Below are 21828 nucleotides of genomic sequence, written 5' to 3'. Positions count from 1 at the left end.
TATAGTGCCAAACATTAGTTCACTATATATAGACTGTATAAAGAGAAATTATTACTTTGGGTCTGAGTTGCGAATGCTGCCTAATTCCTAAGGAATGAAAATAGCAAGTACATTACACTAGCCACTCTAATGCATAGTTTAGCCCAGTGCTTCTCAAATGTGGTCACCATGGCCACATACAGCCACCGGGAGCTTTTTTTGCAGCCACAGCCTCCTAGGCTGTTATAGGCCAGGGTCGAGTAAAGTAAAGGCCCCTCCCTGTTGCTCCTGAAGGCACTGCCTTGGCGTTAGTTGCTGGGGCTGCCAGCAGTGGTTTGGCCCTGCTCCCTCTGTGGAGGCACCTGGGACACAATTTGGAGGACCAGGCAGCTGGTGAGTTCCCCACCTTCCTAGGGGTGGTGGGGTTCAGGCTTTGGGCTTCAGGAGCCCTGGGGTGGCGGGAGAGTGGGGCAGCAGGCTCTGGGCTGCAGCTCCCCACCCCCATTGCCCCTAGCCCCCACTGCCTCCCCTGAACCCCCCCCCCCCCCCGATCCAGGGCTTAATTTGTCCCCATGCTTGACAGGGCTGAGTAAGTCTGCTGTGAAAAGCCTACTTGTATGCTTGTTAATATCACTTTTCACAACAGACTCACTAGCTAGCAATAAATAAATTACAATGATTTAAATAACTATATATGCGTATTTATTTGTTTTTCCTAAAGCAAATTAAGTATTTTAGGAAGACATGTGAGAGCGGCCACCAGCAAGAGTTGGTGGCCGCACTTTGAGGCCACCAAAAAATTTGTCCTGCGAACCCCTGGTTTAGACTGTATCTGAGGGGAGAGCACTAGAACCACTCTAGGGCTAGTCATTTAAGAATATTGTACTTGGAAGGGCACTGATTATAGGTTAAAAAAAGGCTTTGATATTCTTTAGTTCCTTGCCATTGCATACTATAGACCAGAGGTGGCCAAACTGCAGTGTGCGAGCTGCACGTGGTGCTTTTATAGTTAAAGTACGGCTTGCGGGCCCCCCCCATTCTCTGCCTACCAGACAGAGGGGCGGGGGGGTTCAGGGCTTCTACCCTGCAGCAGCAGGGTGCGGCTAGGGGCTTCTGCTGAAGATGATTGGTACCTGCTGAGAGTGCGGGGGCACAATTTAAAGGTTCAGCTACCCCAACAGCTTGAGTCCCGCCCTCACCCCCACCCCCAGCATGCCCCACCCATTACCTTCAGCAGCCCCTTCCTGCAGCTCCCAGCTGTTAGCTCCGCATGGTGAGGCAGCGGTAAACAGCTGGGATCTGCAGGGAGGGGCGGCTGTTTAGGCACCGCAGGGAGATAGCAGTGGCTCTTCCTCCAGCTCCCAGTTGTTTGCCACTGTATTGCCCCACAGCTGTAGCGGCCAGCTTGTGGGCTCCAGCACCTAGCCCACACACATTGCCTCTGGCTTCAGACCAGTGGGAATGGGGTCTTGGGGCTTCAGCCCTGCAGAGCACTCCTGCCACGGCTCAGGGCTTCAGCAGGAGCAAGGCATCAGCCTCAAGCCCTAGCAGGCACCTCCCATGGGGCTGAAGCCCCAAGATCCACCCACCCCCAAACCTCCCCGCAAGGCTGAAGCCCCGAGCCCCAGCACATGCACCCTGACTCTTGAACTTCTGAAGATTGTTGTATGTGGCTTGGGGGTCAATACATTTGGCCACCCCTGCTCTAGACACTTGTTTTTGCACATTCCAGAACAAAGAAAGGAGACACAACCCTTGCCCCCATTAGGCATGACTCAGCCATAAACAATGGGGTATATACTGAGGAAGAGCCAGGGTAAAAGTAATCAAAAACCACACAGCTGTGCACTTCCTAGTATGGTAAGTGACCATTAGGGTCACTGGCTTAATTTTTTTTTTTTAAGAAACTTATTGTGACACTACAGAACAAGTGTGTGTGTTTTAAGAAAATATTAGCATGAAGGGCTGTGGTGTAAGGAGAAGATTTTGAAAAATGCAACCAGTAGCTTGGCACATAACACTCATTTGTGCTTTAGAAATCACCCCAGGCTGAACAGGGATTGTACGCATTAAAGTATTACAGTTAAAGAGTAAAATAAACAATCCAATATCATTAAACTACATAAAACCCTACATTGTATGGATAAGGAAACCCTGAGTTACATTTCAGTGTAACTAATATACTGGAGGAGGAGTAGGGAAATGAAAAAAAAAGCATTAATGTAATAAGCTTTCTGGGGGTATTTTCTTCACACATGTAAACATTGTGTGGTTTGATTGCTGGGAAACGTTTCTGAAGCTTTTTAACTAAGTGCTGGAGTTCTGTGATAAGTGGTCTCCTGCAGAAATATTGCCCTGGGCTCTGGTCTGCTATGATTCAAAGAGGCAGGTACTACATGCGTCTAGTGTGCCTTACAGACGCTTCTTCACTTCTGACTCAAGCATACATTTGTTTAGTTTGGTGGAATCATCAGCGTTATGTAGCTTGAGAATTTAAGCCCATGAGTCCTAAGGAAGTGACCATTCCTGAAAATATGTGAATTTTGTGACATTCTGTTCCCCAAAGCAGTACCCTGGCACCCCCATATTTACCATGGTGATATAATTTGTGCACAGTATGCCTTGTAAGGTATCATTCGAAAAGTCTTCATCTGTTAAACATTAATATCCGGTTGGATTGTATGTGCTGTCATTGTATCTAAAGTTATGAATATTGACTATATACCAATATTTCAAATGTGTTTGCTCCTTGAGTGACACCCATAATGCAGTTTACATCCAGTCTAGACAGCACATTGTGGATGAACCATTCAAAGTAATGGCCCATTAAGAAAAACAATAGGCCATAGAAGCAGCTTATCCTTGCCTGATGGGCTTTCCTGTGGACACTTCATCCAGAATCAGAGTAGCAGCCGTGTTAGTCTCTATTCACAAAAGAAAAGGAGTACTTGTGGCACCTTAGAGACTAACAAATCTATTTGAGCATAAGCTTTCGTGAGCTACAGCTCGCTTCATCGGAATAAATTTGTTAGTCTCTAAGGTGCCACAAGTACTCCTTTTCTTTCAGCCAGAATGTCAGTAATGGCTGTTATGACTCATCAAAGCATGCAAGGACATATGATACTGGACTCCATCTTGTGCCTGTACTTTTCCACAAACTGTGCTGGGGACTTTGCTTGGAACAATGAAGTTCCCTCCACATGGAAGAAGCTATAAAAGTGATATCACTGGGCCTCACTCCCCCTACAACACAACACCTAGAAACACATCTGCAAGAAAAGACTTTGAATGGGGGATGGTGGTCCCCGGTGGGAAAGAAGGCATCCCAGCCTGTGTATGAATGATCTGAGAACAGCTTGTACCATCAGGGTCAGAGACAGCTTAATTCAAATCCTGTCTAGTTTATGGAAATTAGATTGTGATTTTGTTTCATTTTCTAGGTAACTAACTTTGATCTGTACACTGATTACTGTAATCACTTAAAATCTATATCTTTCGTAGTTAATAAATCTTTTATATTTTCACCTAAAACAGCGTGGTGTTTAAAGAGCAAAAGGGACATCTGCTCAAGAACAGAGGCTGGTGCGTTGTCCTCTCCACACTGAGGAAGGGGTGAACTGGGTAATAAACTTACACTGGTCAGGCTTTTGACCAGGACAAGACAGTATAGTTGCGGGTTCCTAGGCTGGGGAATTGGAAGGAAACTGGCTGAAACCTCTCTTGGTTCATAAGTGGCTAGTGAAAGCATTCATGTAACTGCAGCTGGGTGTGTCGCTGTTTGTGTATGGCTGTGTAGATACAAGTCCTGGAGAGGATTGCAGCTTGTCACAGCATCACAGTGAGTGAGGGAACCCAGGCTGGTGAGAGAGGGCTCAGCGGTACCCAGTTCCAGGTTGTCCCCCCGGAGAAATATGTCACACTTTTCAAAAGTCACTTCACGTCTAATTTTCATATTCACTTTTACCATAAATTGAGTTGATGATTGAGCACTTTGCAGGATCATCCACTGTGTTAGGCTGTGGGCCACTGACTACAGCTTAGAGATCAGATTGTCTCTCATAGAAGCCAGTGATCATGCCATTGCTTCACACGAGCTCCCAAAATTCCATTGAGATGTGAGACTATTTGGCAGTGAATCATCCCATCTCTCGTAAGACGCAGCATGTTAAAAATAGTCATTACTAGCCAATTATCAACTTCACAGTAAAGGAATTTGGGACAGTAATCTCCATGACAATCAAAATAAAGTGTTTTTATATATATAATTTAATTTTTTATTTTAAAACTTTTGCGCATACATTTCTTCACCATCCTCCTTTTTTTCATTGCACTTAAAAGTTTCAAAACCCCCCACAAAATATATCCCTTTACTAAACAACTTTTGTTTTCTGGTTACAAAAAAGGTAACATTTCACAGTCACAAAGCAAAAGTACATTGGTCCAAAACATCTTCATCCAACAGATTCTTCTTTGCTTGGGCTATACAAAGCTTAGACAATCAAACATTCCTCAAAATATGCTCACTCGGCCAATGACGGAAGGAGGAATGGGGCAGCCACCGAATTTAAAAAAACAAACAAAAAAAGTACTAAAATAAAGTACCCATGGAAGAACAAAAAGGTGGAGGTTGACAAGGGAGCCTCCTTCAAGTACACCACAGGTAGAAAACAGCAGCACAGTTCCAGTCTTGTTTGGTCACTGTCTATATGATAGCCACATTAAGATACCTACATCTAAGAGCCAGACAGAAAAAAAATGTTATTTACACATCTAGAATGCCATGGAAAGAAATAGCAATACCACAGTCTGGAATTCACGTTAGATACAAGCCAAGATGTCATGTATGCAAAAAAAGGCAAGAACAAATGTGAGAGAGTTGGCTGGGTTGTGTAGTGTCCTTTAAAACCACGTCTATGTACAAGTACAGTTCAAAGCCAAGACCTGTCCAGACATTGTAAGTATTGTGCTTCAAATCAGCATGGAGACAGGGCATAGCTACTACAGTAATTCAGAGACCTCTTTAGTCACATTTGATCATGTAAATAATTTCATGTCAGTCCCGTGGCCTAAAAACCACTTTTGCTTTACACAGTCAGCCTTGTTGCTTTTAAATTTGTTTTATTAGGAAATTTCTCTCTTTTCTGGTGCAGGGGCTATTGACAATGAGCTTTCTTAGGTGGTATGATTATGTATTCACTCAGCGAATGTAACTCCATTGGTTACTTAAAGAAACGTGATAGAAATGAAATATCTGGGCTTTCCATTAAATTAAGCAAGAAAAATTTTTGGCCGCATAGGCAGGAGAAAGTTTGAGAAGCAGCTGTATTAGCGTACGGAATAGTATTCAAAGGAGAATAGAGGAAGTCGCTTTGCTTGGGATGTTTAAAATAAGACTGGAGAAAGCACTTGGAAAAACAGCTTTAGGGAGTTATCCAACATCTGCAGAAGAGATAGACTAGATGGTTTATTAGTCATTTTCCATATATAATTTCTATTAGTCTATGATTTGATGACTTCCTGATTTTGTAAATAGTACTGATTGATTGGAGGGGGATAGTATAGCATTGTGAAGCAGGATTATTGATCGGCACAGCAGGATTATCATCATAGCTGATCATTCCTAGGCAGTCCAATTCCTGCATGTCAAATATCCTACCAAAATGAGAGCTTGTCTGTGGGCTGATCCACTATGGGTGCATGTGTGTATTGGAAGAGTGGGGACTGAGATTTGCTGTCCTAATGGAACGTGCATTATTACTGAAGTAGTGCCTTTAAGGCACAAAATGTTCTTGCTGGAAAATGGCATGCATGCAACAGTGGTCATAGGTGGGAAGAAAATTTTCAAAGCTTTCTCCTTGCCTTCAGAAATGTTTGCTGCTGTGACCCATAATATGTTGAAATCTACAAAGGGAAGCAAGAGCCTCTGATAAAACAAGATGTACTTGAATATCTTTTCTGTAATTCTCCTCCCACCCCCAAATATTCTTCTGAGGTGTAGGTAAAAGCCAGGATATCAGAGGGAGTAATATTGGGCAGACATTTTTCTAGTGAGGAAAGCATGTGCATTTCTAAGAGGTTTTGAATGAAAAGCAAAACAAAAAACACCAGCACAATTACAGTAAACTTATGTTTGACTGGGAAGCTTTTTATTAAACTAGAACATCCTCAGAGCTCATTAAAACAAGGGATTGACTGCAATTCAGTTTGCACAGAATTTGAGAGTCTCTGTTTTCTTTCTCAGTGTTCTGAGTGATGTGATTTTGGCCTTTCCAGGAAGTGCTCTGGAAGCCAACATACCATGATCTAGACATGGTAGCTGCAAAGGGATGAGGTGATTTGTGGTGGAAGTCTGAATGAAAAAACAAGAAAACCTACTGAGCTCAGTTCACAAAGCAATAGCAATGCTGGGAAGATTTTGCTAAGAGTCATTTTGCTACTTTTGATTGATGCACCTTACTGTTGGTGCCAAACACTTTTAGGGTTACTTTTAAAAATGTTAAATGGGAAGGTATATTTTCCATTGCAGTTTAAGGAAAGTAATATTCTAACTCTTGCTGTAATGCGGAGTCACATATTGCACTGCAGATGAATGAGTTTCAATTAAAAGATCTTTCTTCTTCCTGTCTTCTGAATGATGGCAGCTGTGGACACCATGTTTCTAACTAAAATCAAGGATTGCACACTGGCATTGGATTTGTATCAATCAGGCTCACAGCGGGTACCACGGGCATTATCTTGAGATGTACCAGTGCTCCCTTCTGTTAGTACCGCTGGTTAGTTTCCCTCCTGATTTAAGTGAACTGACTCACTGAGGACTACAAATGCTACACATAGCTATAAAACCCATGAAAAAGTACATGGATAAGTTTACTAGGCCAAACAAAGAAAGAAGAAATAGGTGAATGAGGAAAAGGCTCTTGCTTGAACTATAAAACATATGAGAGATTATGTGGAAAATGTTCTAGACTCAGTCAGATTTCAAATCTGCATCTCTTCCGTTTGCACAAAGAAAAAGAGGTAAGGGCCAAAAAGGTAAAGCACAGCAATATATAAGTAGATAGGCTGCCGATTTATGCAGGCTCTGAATTATGAAACAGCTGTGTTTTCTGCAGTGCTAACACATCCAGGCACTGTTGAATCCATGGAACAGTTTGCAGGCTACAATCATACACTTGGGGCATGTTTGAGCCAAATTATCCACTCAGCACTGCCTCATTTCAGCGTGGAACTCCTGCTTACTATTTACAGGGAGGGGCTTTTAAGTCTTGTACACTGGGATTGTTGTACTTGCACATCAAGGTGGCATAGCAGAACTTGTAGTGCCATGGATTGAACTAAACACCTGTTGAGCTTCACTGAAAACACACGGTACGTAGCACATAATAAATTACTCAGTTGGAAGGCTCCAGGCCTGTCCTATTCAGAAGAAAATGTGACCACCTCAGGGAATACAAAGGACATGGCATCTGCTTGTTAAAACTGGCACTTTCTCCTTTGGGACAAACTTACCATTTGTGAGGTTTCTAGTTCTCTCTCCCATACTGCTAGGATTATGTCAACTGTGTTTCTCCTAGCTAGCCAATTTGATTTACAACCTGGGATCAGCAGCTCCAGCAGTACACGGTTAGGGGACCCACGAGACATGAGGACCCCTCTGTATGTTAGCAGCTTCTGAAAAAAGGATTGAAATCTGTGGCACTGAAGAGAGTTCTCTGTTTATAGGACAGTAACCACAGCTATGTCTGCGCTGCAATCCGAGCTGTGCTTCGCAGTTTGTGGAGCCATAACCACGCAAGCTTTCAGCTAGCTAGCCCAGGTCCCACTAACAGTGAAGATGCAGCCGTGTGGGTGTCAGCACAGGCTGTCCAAGTTCCCTGGGACCTCTGGGTACACCCTGGCATTGCTAGCCCATGCTGAAGCTCACTGCTGTTTTTAGCCAGATTAAGGCTAGTGCGGGTATGCCTACATGAGCTGCAAATCACACCTCCAATCACTACTCTACACAGGCTATGTCTACACTGCATTTTGCCTGAATGGTTTCCTGTTGCACTGTTGCTTCTACTGGTATCTTATTTAGAGAGATTTTTCTTAATATCGATCGAGTACAACTGGTAGAGGAGACCAAGCAAGCCAAGGATTTCCACTAACATGTTAATCCTCTACCCTGGTACCAAAAGGTGCAGAGTTATGAGTGAGTTGCCACCTTCTGAGCATGGGACCCTGGTGATGGGGGCAGGGCAGAGGGCTTTTATGGTGAATAATAAGGGAGACTGAAGTGAAAGGATTTTCAGTAAGGTTGCTATCTGTGTTTCTGGGTTAATAACTAGAACAATAACATTTACCACAGACACCCAATTAAACCCAAACTCAGAAGACAAAATACATTTACTGAACATTGATCGCTAAGCTGTACGTCCAGTGATCTTTTCAATAGGGTGCATGATAAAGCAGACAGAACCAGCCAAAAAATTAAAATCCCAGGTCCCAAAAGGTATGTCTACTCTCCAGGTGGGAGCAAGCCTCCCAGCCTGGGCAGATGGACTTGAGCTAGAGGGCTAAAAATAGCAATAGGGACGTTGTGGCTCGGGCTGGAGCTCAGCCTCTCAAGCCCATGAACCTCTTAGACTTGAAAGCCCAAGCTCCAGCCTGAGCTGAGATGTCTATCCTGCTATTTTTAGCGCACTAGGGGCTTGAGTCAGTCTACCTGAGCTGCAGGGTAGCCCTACCCAAAGAAACCTTGGCTTCCAGAGGAACTCTGCATCAAGTAAGATCTGGTGCATCATGGTTACACAGCAAAGGAAATCTTGACAAACAATTCCTGTTGCAAGATTTATTCTTGTATCAACACAATGTGCCCTACTCGCTGAGGCAATTTTTGCAGATGGCTTGGCTGTGGTGAGTTAGATCAAGTCACAAGGACAGTCTTGGTTTTGCCACCAAAGCATGTGAAATAAGGAGCTGTAAAGTCTCTAGAGTGTTCTGAAGGGGGTTCAAGTGGGAAAAATGAGAATTCAATCATATATGTACAATTTTTGGAAGTTCTTCATGGAAAAAGAATGACAATTACTCGCAAGTGTAATTACATCAAGTGTCAGATCAAGTTTTAACAACTTTTTTTTTTTTTTTTTTTTAAATGATCCATCCCAAAGCCATGACTTCAATCATCAGTCACTGGCTTTCAATCCCCATTTCTACTTTCACAACTGAAAATGGCTGTTCCAAGCCACATGGTAAACTGAAAAAGATTAAGTCCTGTTTCAGGTCACAATGGGGTCCTCACCTGGAGGGACAATACAGGGACCACCAATCCATAATATATTAGCAGCATTTAAGTTCTATTCCTGTTAAGCACCAAAACCCATTAATATAGGGAAGCTGTAACCTTAAGAGATACCTTTAATCGTGTACAGTATATGTGCAGAGCCCTACCTTTTGGGCAGAAATATCACCTTCCAGCATGAGTTTAGATTAAATTACATCAATCAGAACTGTCCTTGTCAGATCTGAACATCATGTCTTTTCAAAGGCTCTTCCTAAAAAGACCACCCTCCCATTATCATTGTCAGTGCTACTTTCATGACAAGTTGTTTCCATGTATTAAAGGAATGACATAGACAGAAATGTCATCTCCTGAGCCCAGTCTATCGTTGGATATTCTCCAGCCCCTGTCCTTCAGCACTCCCCTGGCTCGCATCACCAGGTCCTGAGCTGCTAACGTGTATCTGTGGAGGAGGAGGAACATGGTTACATTGCAGAAATTGAGCATGCAGAGATCACAGCTGGTAGTATTATGAAGAATGTGTTTTCACAGTTGATGAGATTTACATTTGTGAGATACAAAGACAAGCTGTCAGATGCCATTCATCAGCAATCAAAAAACAAGTGTTGACTACTAGTAAAAATTATTTAGCACCCGAGGATCTCTAAGCATTTTACAAATTTTAAGGCATTAGGTCAAGTATTTCACAAGTGACTAGTGATTTTGGGTGCCCAACTCGAGACACCTTAAGGTTGCCCGATTTGCAGAAAGTGCTGAACATCCCTCGGAAAATTAGGCCTCTGTGACGGATCTTATATGGAGCACACCAAAAAATCACTAAACCCCTTTTGAAAACCTTGACCGTAAGTGTCAAACACCTTTTTAAAGAAGGTTAAATAGTAGCATACCCAGAAGCACAAAGGTGGCACGTAGCCAACTTTGCACCCTGCCCAGCTCTTGTTCTGCATGATTCTTTAGCAGAACTCAGTCAGGGCCAATATGTATAACTGAAATGTTAGAGAGACACTGTGGGTGAGGTAATATCTTTTATTGGACCAACTTTGTTGGAGAGAGAGACAAGCTTTTGAGCCACACAGAGCTCTTCTTCAGATCCCAAAGCAGGAAGAGCTCTGTGTAGCTTGTCTCCCTCTCTTCAACAGAAGTTGGTCCAATAAAAGATATTACCTCACCTTCCTTGCCTCTGTAATATCCTGGGACCGACATGGCTACAACAACACTGCACGTAACTGAAATGCTGTCAGTTCAATGATGATATGCTCAGCCACGAAGGCCTGCAGTTTTGCATTACACTAAAACATATTTGCAGGACACTTAGAGGAATGATCACAACAACAAATCCCTGAATGGCTAACTTGTGATTTCGACAGGACTGATTCTACCTTCCTGAGGATTATGACATAACTGATCACAATGGCACAGGATTTTCAAGAGAAAGCAGCTCAGTTACAACTTCTCAGATACTTAGCCCTCAGTCTGAAAGATCAGCTACTTAGTAGTGTTATTTTTACAGCATGAGTCCTTGCTCAACTGTACCTCTGTTCCCAATGCAATATTTACCATGAAGAATATCCCACATAACCCTAGTTACATTAGCTAGATCCACCCTTCCATGACAATGTACATTTTCACCCATCACAAGGCTATCTCAGTGCTGATAATCACTGTCATCCCCGTTTCCCCAATGCCTGGCTGCTTCTGCCTGGAAAGGAGGAGCAGGATGAGTGTGCGTGTTTTGGGGGTGGGAAGGTATCCAAGGGCTGTATAATAAAATCAGCGCCAAACACTGGCCAAAATATACAGGCAATAGGAACCAAAGACTCTGGCATCACGGCAAACCCCATAGATATCAGGTAGGTTGCCCCACCAACTGTGAGGGATCCCTTCCTAGAACAACCCAAAGTACAAGGGACCAGGCCCCAAACCAGTTCTAAGGGCAGCACTCCAGGGAAACCTTTTGGGGAAGTGACCTGCACCAGAACTCGTCTAAGGAAAAAGAGCAGACACCTCAAATGATCATAAATGGCAGGGCGCTCATTACACAAGAGACGGTTGCTCCAGGATTTGAGGTTAGAATAAGCTGAGAATGCATTATTTAATGGCACAAAGCTTGAATCAGAAAAGATTGTATGTAACTGGTGAAGAATGAATACTCAAGAAACAGTATGATTGTGGTCATTATTACTGTTTTTCATTTTTACACTTTTTGGTGTCTCAGCCGTCCAGGAAATCTTAAGACACACTACACGACGACTCAGCAGTTGGAAGGGATTTTTACAATACAATATGAACTTCACTGCACAGTAAACGGGGATTGAAAATTGGAATGTAAAGGAAGGGTCAATGTCAAATGCAAATAACGGATTAAAAGCAGAGAACTGTGTGCTTTGGTGATGCAGTGAGAAACTGGTAAGATTTTCTAGGCCTCACTAGTTTTAACAAGAGATTTCCTTTCTGTGATAAGAAAAGGGCCTAGGGTCATTTTACACAAGTCAAGAGGTAATGAAATCGTCACAAACTCTCTCTCAGACACACACACATGCTGCAGTTGCCAAGGTCTGTTCAATAGCAAAGACCCTGAAGAACAGGGAGAGGAGATAAGAAGCACTGACCCCATTGCCCTAATACAAAATGAAATTTCATTTTCTAAAGAAATAGCCATTCATACGCCTCAGCTTCCATATAGCAACATCCTATGCGAGGCTAAAGAACAACTAAATTGCACATGGCACACCCAGAGCTTGTATCAGACATGCAGTGAATAAAAACATTCAACGAGAGTTGTAGCTAAGAGCATATTTTCAAGGATTTCTCAATTTTTGCCAGAATTTAGGAGAAGAAAACGGCAGCAAGCCAGTGAAAGGGAAACTTTGTCTTTCACCTGTTCCTAATTTACAAGGGCTTCCCACAATTCAAGAACACAAAGGAGTCAGTATTGCTTTTAAGCTCCTGTATAAAAGCTGAAGGGCTTTCCTGTTTAAAATGGTGTTCTGAAATGACAAGATTACAAAAGCTTTCAATAAACCAGAGATTCTCACACAGAGAATATGAAATACACAAGAAAACGAGGATGTTGAAGCTAAGAAAACAGAGTAGGTAAAGACAGTAGAAAGGGAACATATTCCTCCTCCAATACAGAATTGAATTAGAGCCCTGCTGTTCAGCAGGGCACCAGAGGAGATGGGGTGAGATTTTGGCACTTGGAGATGAATAGCAGCAGCAGTCCATTATCGAATGCTTTATCCACTAATGCTGTGAACTTGGGATTCAACTGTCAAGACAGCATTAGAGAAGTAGTCTTAAAGTACTTCTTCCCAATGACGAGCCGCACCAGAATGCAACTTTTGTGATCTGAGAGTATTTTTTTTCCTCCTGCTGAAGCTTTCAGTATTGATCAGCGGAGTACTGCAGAGAAATGGCTGCAGTGGGGGAAATACACTTTTGGCAAACTGTGTGGCCTGCTTGGCCAGCCTCCCAAGCACAAAGGAGGTAGCGTGACTCCCCAGAACCTCCTACCTATCCCCACAGCCTGAGAGAGGGGACAGGACATGGGGAAGGATAGGAGGAAAGGTGAGAAGGAATGATTTTTGAAGTGGTGATCAGGGAGCACAGCTGCAATGCCTAAGCTGTATCAGCCTCATATGAGGAAACAGTATGATACTGATGCTCCTTCATTGTTTTCTTCATTCACGCTTTTCCACCATTCCCTATGCATGGACTACACTGGCTGAGTTGATCTACAAGGCCACCTTCCACTCATCATTCATATTCCCCTTTAAGGCCCATTTCTGCCACAACACCTACAAGAAATTAGCCAGCTAAGATGTCCATTTTGTGTAAATATTAACCCCCCCACCCCACCTTTCTTACTCCATCATGCCACAGGTTAGCCCTCACTGGGAAATCACAAAGTGATCAACCCTCCCTACTGTCTTGTTACTTCACGTCTCAGTGCATAAGCTCCTTGGGGCAGGGATCACGTCATCTGTTTTGGGGAGACGCAGAGCATCAGCTCTAACACATAATAATCCTGAAGCGTAGTCTTATGTCTCACTCTGTCCTCTGTTGTTTCTTTTTTCTTTCCCTTTTGCCACATAATGGCTTTCCCATCATCACTTCACTGTGTTTAAAATTAGTAACAGTTGGGTAATTTCACTTGCATGGCAAGTCGGAGGACAGGATATAGGAGGTGACCTCTGTTAGAGCCCAGTGGGATCAGGATGAAGACACTGGGCTAGTGCTCTCTGTCTAATGGACACTTGAAATAAAAAAATGAAGCCTTCAGATTCAGCCACACAGCTTGGAAGAAATTCCAGATGATGACCACAATGTGGCAGGTACCACATGATAATGTAAACTTCTTCAATTTATCTCATGAATCAACCGCACTTTCATATGATTGCACTGCCATAGTTTTTAAAGAGGAGATAGAACCAAAACCTCATATCAGACTATGCCTGAAACACGGGAAAGCTTGGATCTGAAATTCACAATAGGTTCCATTTTTGTAATGGGATGAACTAGAAGGTGAATCTGAAAACTGTTTCATTTTAGGAAGAGTGCATATAGGTATTTTGCAGTTTGGGCCCATCTTTAGCATTCAACACAGAATTATGCATTTATATAATAACAGAGAGACATCTAGAGTTCCAAAACTAAGAATTAACAAATTAACAAAAGCCTCAAAAGTTTTGCAAGGGATATAAACCGTCATGTGTCAGAGCATAAGCCAACCTCTAATTAATGGGTGTTAGTAAGAAACCATTCCTGTGGATAGATGATTCCATAACAGCCTACTCTAGTGGTTCTTTCATCTTCCTTGAAAGCTTCTACTATTGGTTACTGTTGGAAACTGGGCTAGATGGACCACTGATCTCACCCAACATGTAGGTTCTTATTATGACCACAACGTGGAAAGTACCACAGGACCCATGCAATTTCTTCCATGGCTCATTTCCACATTCCCAGTCATTTAAAAATTCAAGTTGATGAATTTACCATAGACTGGGTTACTAAAGTTCTCAAATAACGTGGAATTTTGCTGGACAACATTATTTTAAACATATTTGCAAAGTGATAAATACCTAAGATCTCTCCTTAACTGACTACTCGGAAGAATGGGACACTGTTTCATAGTCAGGATTGCTATACAATCATGAATCCATTAGCTATACTTCATTTGGACTACTGTGAGGTAAATTAGGTAAAATCTTTCACAAAGTACTTTAAACCCTTTAAATATTCTTTATAACCAAGCAGCAAGAGCAATTCTGCAAGGTAATTTTCATAAATATCATTGTAAGCCATATGAAAGGCTGTTCTAATTACCTCTTGCTAGCTGGTATGAAAAATGCCTTGCCACTATTATTTATAAGTCCCTAAATGATCTGGCACAAAATTACTTAAAAGAACAAATTAACATTCAGTTCAGATGTCCATTCATAGAACACCAGGTCAAACACTAATAAATGTGTTTGTTCTGCGACTTAAGTAAAGAAGGGCCTGATTCTGGTATGACTTACACTGGGGTAAATCAGGAGTAACCTCACTAAATTTAATGGAGTTAAACCAATGTTAGATGGATCAGAATGAGACCCAGAAAATCTGCTTTTCCTCTTAGGATCCCTAATCTTTTGTATACTGTATAATGACCTCTACTAATTAGTTCAGCTAACTCATTGGTGACATTTAACAAAGAATCTTCATTCTTAGTGCAAGAAATGTGTGGCAAAGCTGCCTCATTATCTGCCTTTGTATCCCACCTCAAAACTCTCCCTTGCCATAATACCTATAAAAAACATCACAATGATTAGGCTGCTGGCATGCACAGACCAGTGCCTACCATGCAGACCAATACTGTTTCCATGGTTTACTTGTACTCCCCCAACCGTCTATATCCATCAGCTGGTGTATCTTGTCTTATATTTAGAGCGTAAACCCCTTGAGGCAGGGACTGTCACCTTTTTTTTCTGATTTTGTACAGCACCTACCACAATGGGGTGCAGATCTATGAGTAGTGCCCCTAGGCACTACAGTAATAAAAATGAAGTTATCAACTTCTGAATGATTGAAAGATTAGACCTACTGTAAATGGTTAGCTGCTGAATAGGTGGGCATCATTATTTGTATTATGGTAGCAGATCCCACAGAGATCAAGACCCTATTGTTCTAGCTGCTGTACACTCATGTAGCAGGTCTCTGTACAGAATATATTAAAATCTGAATAGATAAGGCAGGCAGAGTGGGAGGAAGGGAGTATTATCACCCCCGTTTCACATATGGGGAACAGAGGCATCAGAGAAATGAAGTGACCTGCCCAAGTTCACACAGGGAGTCTGTGGCAGAGCCAGGAATTAAATCTGATCTCAGTCCAGTGACACCCTCAGGACCATGCTTCCTTTTCATTGTTAATTGACAATAGGCTATTCATGATTCCGGGTACGTGTATGTCCTTGGATAGCGCTGCTGATGTCAACTCGGATATTGAAAAATTGGCCTTAAGTGTTAACTGGGTGATGTCAGCTAAACTGAGATTCCCTGGATAAAGCTTTAAATATATTGTTTAGGAACTCCCTCCCCCACATTATCAAACAGATGAGGCACCTCAAAGCTCCGTTAGGTATTTTCTGACCCCACCCCTGTCCATTCTTCCTCCGCCATCGCCTAACACTCTAAGGATCCCTCTGTTCCTAACTGATTCCTCCTCCTTTTTCCACTACTTCCCTCACCGGAGCTTAGAGAAGTTCCGGGTCTGCTACTAACTGATGACAGGATTTCATTAGTTTGTAACAAAGGTTTTGGGAAAGCTTGTTTAAATACAGATGGCAGCCATGCCAAAACCGGGAAATCAACAATCAAACAACTTGTTTCTAAGCTGAATGCCACACAAAACCCAGCTCTTCATCCCCCCCCGGGCATATTCCTGCACTGTTGCAAATAGAATCATGTCCTGAAAAGAGGAGAAAACTTACAGGAAAATTCTCTAGGACGGGGGATGGTCAACACTGCTCTGTCTGTCCACCATGGAGCACTACTTCAGACTCAGATGATCAGTATGTTCTCACCAGCCAGGGGACTTTCCCTAGGGTTCTCTATGCTTTTTGACTGGCTGAGTCACCCTGCTCACTTTAAGCTTTGCTGACAACCCCTATTTCTAACTGAGGTGCACCAGTGGTCGAGGCCCCTGCAGTGGCAGGGAGTTGATTTAGTGAGATATACCCAGATGATCCTGGCAAGTGATCCATGCCCCATGCTGCAGAAGAAGCCAATGCACATCCCCGCAAAGTCACTGCCAATCTGACACGGGGGAAAATTCCTTCCCAACCCCATGTATGGCCCTCAGTTTAACATTCAGTGTGCATATTCTTATGTAGTCAGTGCCTATTTTTTAGGCCCTGTTCCTAGGCACTATTCACCCACCCAGCCTCTCTTCCTCCCAACCCATGTTGGTGGGTTGGATGTCCACATGACCAGCTGTTGCATCCCATTGCGGTGGCAAGTTGGGGTCAGCACTCAGTAGTACCATGTGCACGTACTAGCAGTGAGCAAGAAGCAACCATGATAAGAAGGACAGTACCAGGTTTTGTGGACAGTTCTTGTGAGACTCTCCCTTTTTTGGGATGGGTGGGTGTGGCAGGTGTGGTGCAGGGAGAGAGGAAGCAAGAGCTGGGTGAATGAAGTCCCAGAGAGGTGGGGAGGTTCAGAGATTCAGGAAGCAACCCCTGAAAAAACTTATTTATAGAAGAGACAAATGGTCACTACAGTATTCGGGGAGCCTTTTAGCACTTGGTTTGGCTGGTATTTACCTCTTTGGGAACAGGGCAGGAGAAAGGGGGATGGATTTTCCCAATCCTGCTGGCACATCCCTAGACTTTGGTTTTTTGTTTGTTTTTTTTAAATGAAAGCACCATTTTGTGTTGGCTGTACAGCATATGCTGCTGCTTCTCCTCTTGGGCAGGCTGTATGATGCCGTAGCCCTGGCCTTTCCTGCAAAACCTAGTATTTATTTATCTATCTATCTTTGCAGAGGGACTAATAAGCCGTAGGGAAGTCAAGCAGCCCAGGCTCTCTCATTTCTACCACATCTCTCGGAGAGAGGAGATTGTGAAGGTCAGAATGTCACAGCTGCAGCTTCACGCTAACCATCCATTCACCTGACAATCCAGCACTTGCAGTGAAATGCTATTTTACATTCCATGTTTGTAAGTGTCAGTATAAGAAAATACTGTTTGCAATTTTCTCTAGAATGGCTGTCACTTAAAAACCCAAGTGGCTGTCAGAGTGCCTTTGCCCACGGTTATCTTCCCCGTTTTCCCTTTGTGTGGTAGTACAGGGCGAAGCCTGAAAAGATGATGGTTCAGAAACAAACACATGAAGCATTTTCAGACTTGCTTTCCTCTTTCCCACACCAACTGCCATCGATATACTAATGTAACTAGAGCGCTATGCATTTTTCCACACATTTTCATTTGCATGCCGAAATATCCCAGATTTTGTGTCTGACACTGGGTTGCCCTCCCAGTTGACACAAGGGAAACGGGTGAAAAATGTTTAAAAAACTCCTTTCTCTGCTGTATTCGAGTGGGAGTTTTCATAAAAGGAAAAATGCAACCCAGGAGAGGGGATGGCGCAGGAGAGAAGGGTGGCTGGGCACAGAAATCAAGGGGCCTGAATTTGGGAAGCAACAATGAGGCCCCCTTTCAAGCTGATATTCACAATAAAACAGACTGACCCACTCACTCAAGGGAGAACTTGACTTCGGGAACTTAACTCTTCAGGAACGTTTGTATTGCTAGATAATAGGATGCTGGGAAGAGCAATGTTGACCAAGAAGAGGTGATAAAGCCAGGAAAATAGCGAATATAATTGATGAAATGGGTTGCAATCAAACTTTTCATCTCTTGTTCTCACTCAACTTATCCAGCCGTTGGCACTCTGGCCACATGACTGGTTTTAAGAACATAACATGACTAGTACAGTGAATGCACAATGAGCAACGTTACGGGAGCCCACATTCAAAACCCATACGTAGCCTCAGGGCTCCTGCACCAGGTGACTGCACTGAGGAAAAGATGCTCGGAACCGGTTGCGGAAGGTGGGCCAACTACCTTTCCTCCCAGCACTCCCTAGCAACAAAGCCTCTTGTCATCTGGGTTGGTGCTGTGGCACTGCAGCTGCTAACTTCCTCAGGGGAAAGAGAAAGTTATTCTTAAGTGGGAAATGGCTTCCCAGAAGGAAACGATCAACCAGACAAACAAATATGCCATGTCCCTCTCTAGAAGGAGCAGAGGTCTCCACACAGCTTTAGTGCGGTGGGAAAAATAGAACCTACGCCCAGATACTGTAATCCCCTGCCTATCCCCATACAGTCAGCAGGTTTTTAATCCATATTTGATAAGTCCCCCTTTGAGAGTCTCCAAGCTGCAAACCTAGCCATAAAGACACAGAAGAACTTAGAAGAGAAGCTCATTCACTTCGGGCTACTCTCTGGAAACAAATGAATTACAAACCCCACGCTTGCTGTGGCAGAGGAACTCTGAACGGCCAGGTAAGAGCACAAACCTGTGGGGATCATCAGGGTCACAGTTTGGTAGGAAGTTTGTGACAGCTTCTGCCACTTCTTCATTTAATAATACATCCCAGAGTCCATCGGTAGCTAAGATCAGCACATCCTCTGGTCCGTGCTCATACTGCAGAAGATTGTAGACTCTCACCTATAACCACAAAACAAGAGACATTGACTCGGATGAAGGAGGAAATATTCCAATTCTTGTGAAAATCTGCTGATGATGATCTTGAGTTAGCCACTTAGGCAAGGGAGCTCAAATACCCCCACATGTCGCACTTTTGCTCTCCCCAGCACTCAGTAGGGCAACTTCTTCATGGAGCTGGCAATCTCTCTTAGGCCCTAATTCAAAATAGCATACCCTACTGCTGGATGGCACTTAATCAGGTGCTTAAGTGTTGACCTGAATAGGAACAGACTTGACTGTTCTTGAATCAGGGTCCTAATGCATTTATGTAGTGCTGACAGCGGTGATCAAAGCAATCAAACCTATTCCTCTCCCTTCTCCTCTTGTGGCCATGCTGTGCATTTTGGCTATTCTCCATCATTGGGATAGCTGGTCAAATAAGAATTTAATAATTTACTTGATGAATTTTTAATAACTGTTTTCACTATTTGCCCAGAAACCATTAACTATGCCCAATAAATTGCACATGTTCTGAAGTGCTCAGTGCATTGTATAAGGATTTGCTACCTAAAGTCTTTTCTATAGCCGTGATCCAGCAAAGAACTTAAGAATATGATCCATTCACTTCAGTGGAGCCACTCACATGCTTAAAGTTAAGCATATTCTTAAGTGATTTGTTGGACTGGGACCAATTTAAGGAACCACATAAAATATTAATGGAAAAGGTTCTTCCATACTAGGTTAATTCCCTAAAATGCCCATTGGTCTTGTTACTTAAGGCTGAAGTCATATAGCTAAGAACTGAACTGACTTCTCAGACTGGCCCCTGATGCTGAACAATCTGACATCCTATGTTTAAAATGGCCTCCCGTAACCCCCTGCTTGACTGAGCTGTCTAAATAATGAAATCAGGGGGTTAACTGAGTCAGCACACGAACAAAGGTCATTGCAAGTTTTTCAAATGAGTCTTTTGTTGGATGTAAGTCTTCTCCCAGCCTGCCATGCATTCCAACTGTCAAACCGCCAGCTCCTTTAATTCCCCAAACTAAAACTTGGAATCCTTGGGAACCACTCACAGAGCACTTTAATTACCCCACCAGTAATTTGAAAGACGTGTGACAACCTTGGAACGTAAACAAGAAGAAATGATGATCTGTATTAGAATTTGGGAACAGTGCACCTGGTCACACATGCTGCTTTATCCTTGTGCTTCAAGAGCAGCATCAGTGCTCCACAAATTTGTTCGGACATGTACTTGGCACAGCTAGAAGATGGGGAGTGATTTCATTCTCTCTTGGCACATTCTCTCATTAGGAGCCAAGGAGCAGGAAACGCACATAAAATGCTTGGACCTTTCAATGTAATTATGATTTTTATGGGATCGCAACCAGGACAGGAGAAACAATCATGTCCATCTCAGTGCTAATCCTCACAGTTTTTTCCCTTTTGCTCTAAAGAGAGAGAGGGTCATTTGTAAAATGTATCGATTGCTTTATTATTTAAGGTCTATCTGAGTGAGGACTTTTGAGATGAGCCAAAAAAAAAAAAGTCAACCTAGAACACTCCCTACTGTCTTTACCTCCTGATTCAAATCTATCAGAAATACAGCTCCACAGCAGCAAATATCGTCTATGGAGACTGTGTGTAACAGGTACACCTCTGTGCCAATTCACAGAGGATACGAGTGTTTCATAGAATATTAGGGTTGGAAGAGACCTCAGGAGGTCATCTAGTCCAATCCCCTGCTCAAATCAGGACCAATCCCCAACTAAATCATCCCAGCCCGGGCTTTGTCAACCCGAGCCTTAAAAACCTCTAAGGAAGGAGATTCCACAACCTTCCTAGGTAACCCATTCCAGTGCTTCACCACTCTCCTAGTGTTTGCAGCCCCCGACATTATAGAACCTTGGCTCTTTAGTGCAAAGTGTAGCAGCTCATGCCTTTGTTTGTTGAAGTCACCAGCTCAACTGCCAGTATTGGCCGAGATGATGGTCATCACAAAAAAACGTTTGGAAGTCAGATCTCTTGGATGTCAGCTACTTTTACACAGACAGTAAGATACTTAAATGTTAATTATCCACTTAGCAGTGAATCACTCAGAATAAAACACATGTAAATCAGAAGACTTTTCTAAAATCCATCTCTGCCCCATCTCCCTCACCTAGATAAAGAAAGTTCAAATTAAAGTAACAGATCCTCTCCTGCTACCACTGGGGAAAAATGTTATGGGCCAGACCTTGCTCGCACTGAAGTCCATAGCAGATCTCCCACTGATGTCCATGGAGCAAGATTGGAGCCTATGGCTGCTGCTTCAAGGCAGTAGAATCCTGTCAAAACTATAGCTGATGCAGCAGATGAAGGGCCCAAGATATATATTTCCGCACACTCTAGTGTACATTACTGAGAAGAGAGACTATTTTGATACAAGAACATTCAGGTTTTGGGGAAAACTCAGGCAAAGATAATATAGCTAATTTAGGAACTAGCGGCTATTTTTTATGAGGAAAGACTAAGCTTGACATGTTCAAACCTGAAGAGATGGCAAGGAGATGGATACTGACAGACACCTAATGATGCACAGTAGTTAAGGGGTATGGGCAATGGTGTGAACAAAGAACCAGCTATTTGACTGGTATGCAGTTCAATGAAAATAATGTGAAGTTATGGAAGGAGGTTGGGTTAGTTGTCAGATGTGGCTCTCTCCCCCAAAGAATGATTATCACATCCAATTGTCTACTCACTGTCATAAAGTAGCCAGCTTTATAAACTTTCCAAACCTTTGTAGATAGGTAGGATATTACAATATTCATATTATTTCGTATACCAAGCAGAGGCCATGTCCCGGTGATGTCACCTGGTTGACAAGTAAAGTATTTAAGG

The 21828-nt window shown here is 43.0% G+C and overlaps 1 protein-coding gene across 2 annotated transcripts in view; it reads right to left on the bottom strand.

Moving 5' to 3' along the window:
* Window positions 1–4701: 4701 nt before the first annotated feature.
* PPM1H (protein phosphatase, Mg2+/Mn2+ dependent 1H) overlaps window positions 4702–21828 on the bottom strand; it is a 210611-nt gene continuing 193484 nt past the window's right edge. The window contains exons 9-11 of one of the 2 annotated variants that reach the window (XR_013347901.1): window positions 18818–18969; window positions 9409–9701; window positions 4702–4712 (exon numbers count right to left, since the gene is read on the bottom strand). Coding sequence is in view for 1 of the 2 variants with exons in the window: in XM_077833569.1 (XP_077689695.1) it covers window positions 9554–9701; window positions 18818–18969 (300 nt within the window). In the remaining variant the exon portion in view is untranslated. Of the gene's footprint in view, window positions 4713–8016; window positions 9702–18817; window positions 18970–21828 lie in introns of those variants that run through there. The other variant, XM_077833569.1, reaches the window with a different exon arrangement.

Source organism: Eretmochelys imbricata, chromosome 1 (genome assembly GCF_965152235.1).
Source record: "Eretmochelys imbricata isolate rEreImb1 chromosome 1, rEreImb1.hap1, whole genome shotgun sequence".
NCBI lineage: Eukaryota > Metazoa > Chordata > Testudines > Cheloniidae > Eretmochelys > Eretmochelys imbricata.
This window is presented reverse-complemented; position numbering and strand designations above follow the sequence as displayed.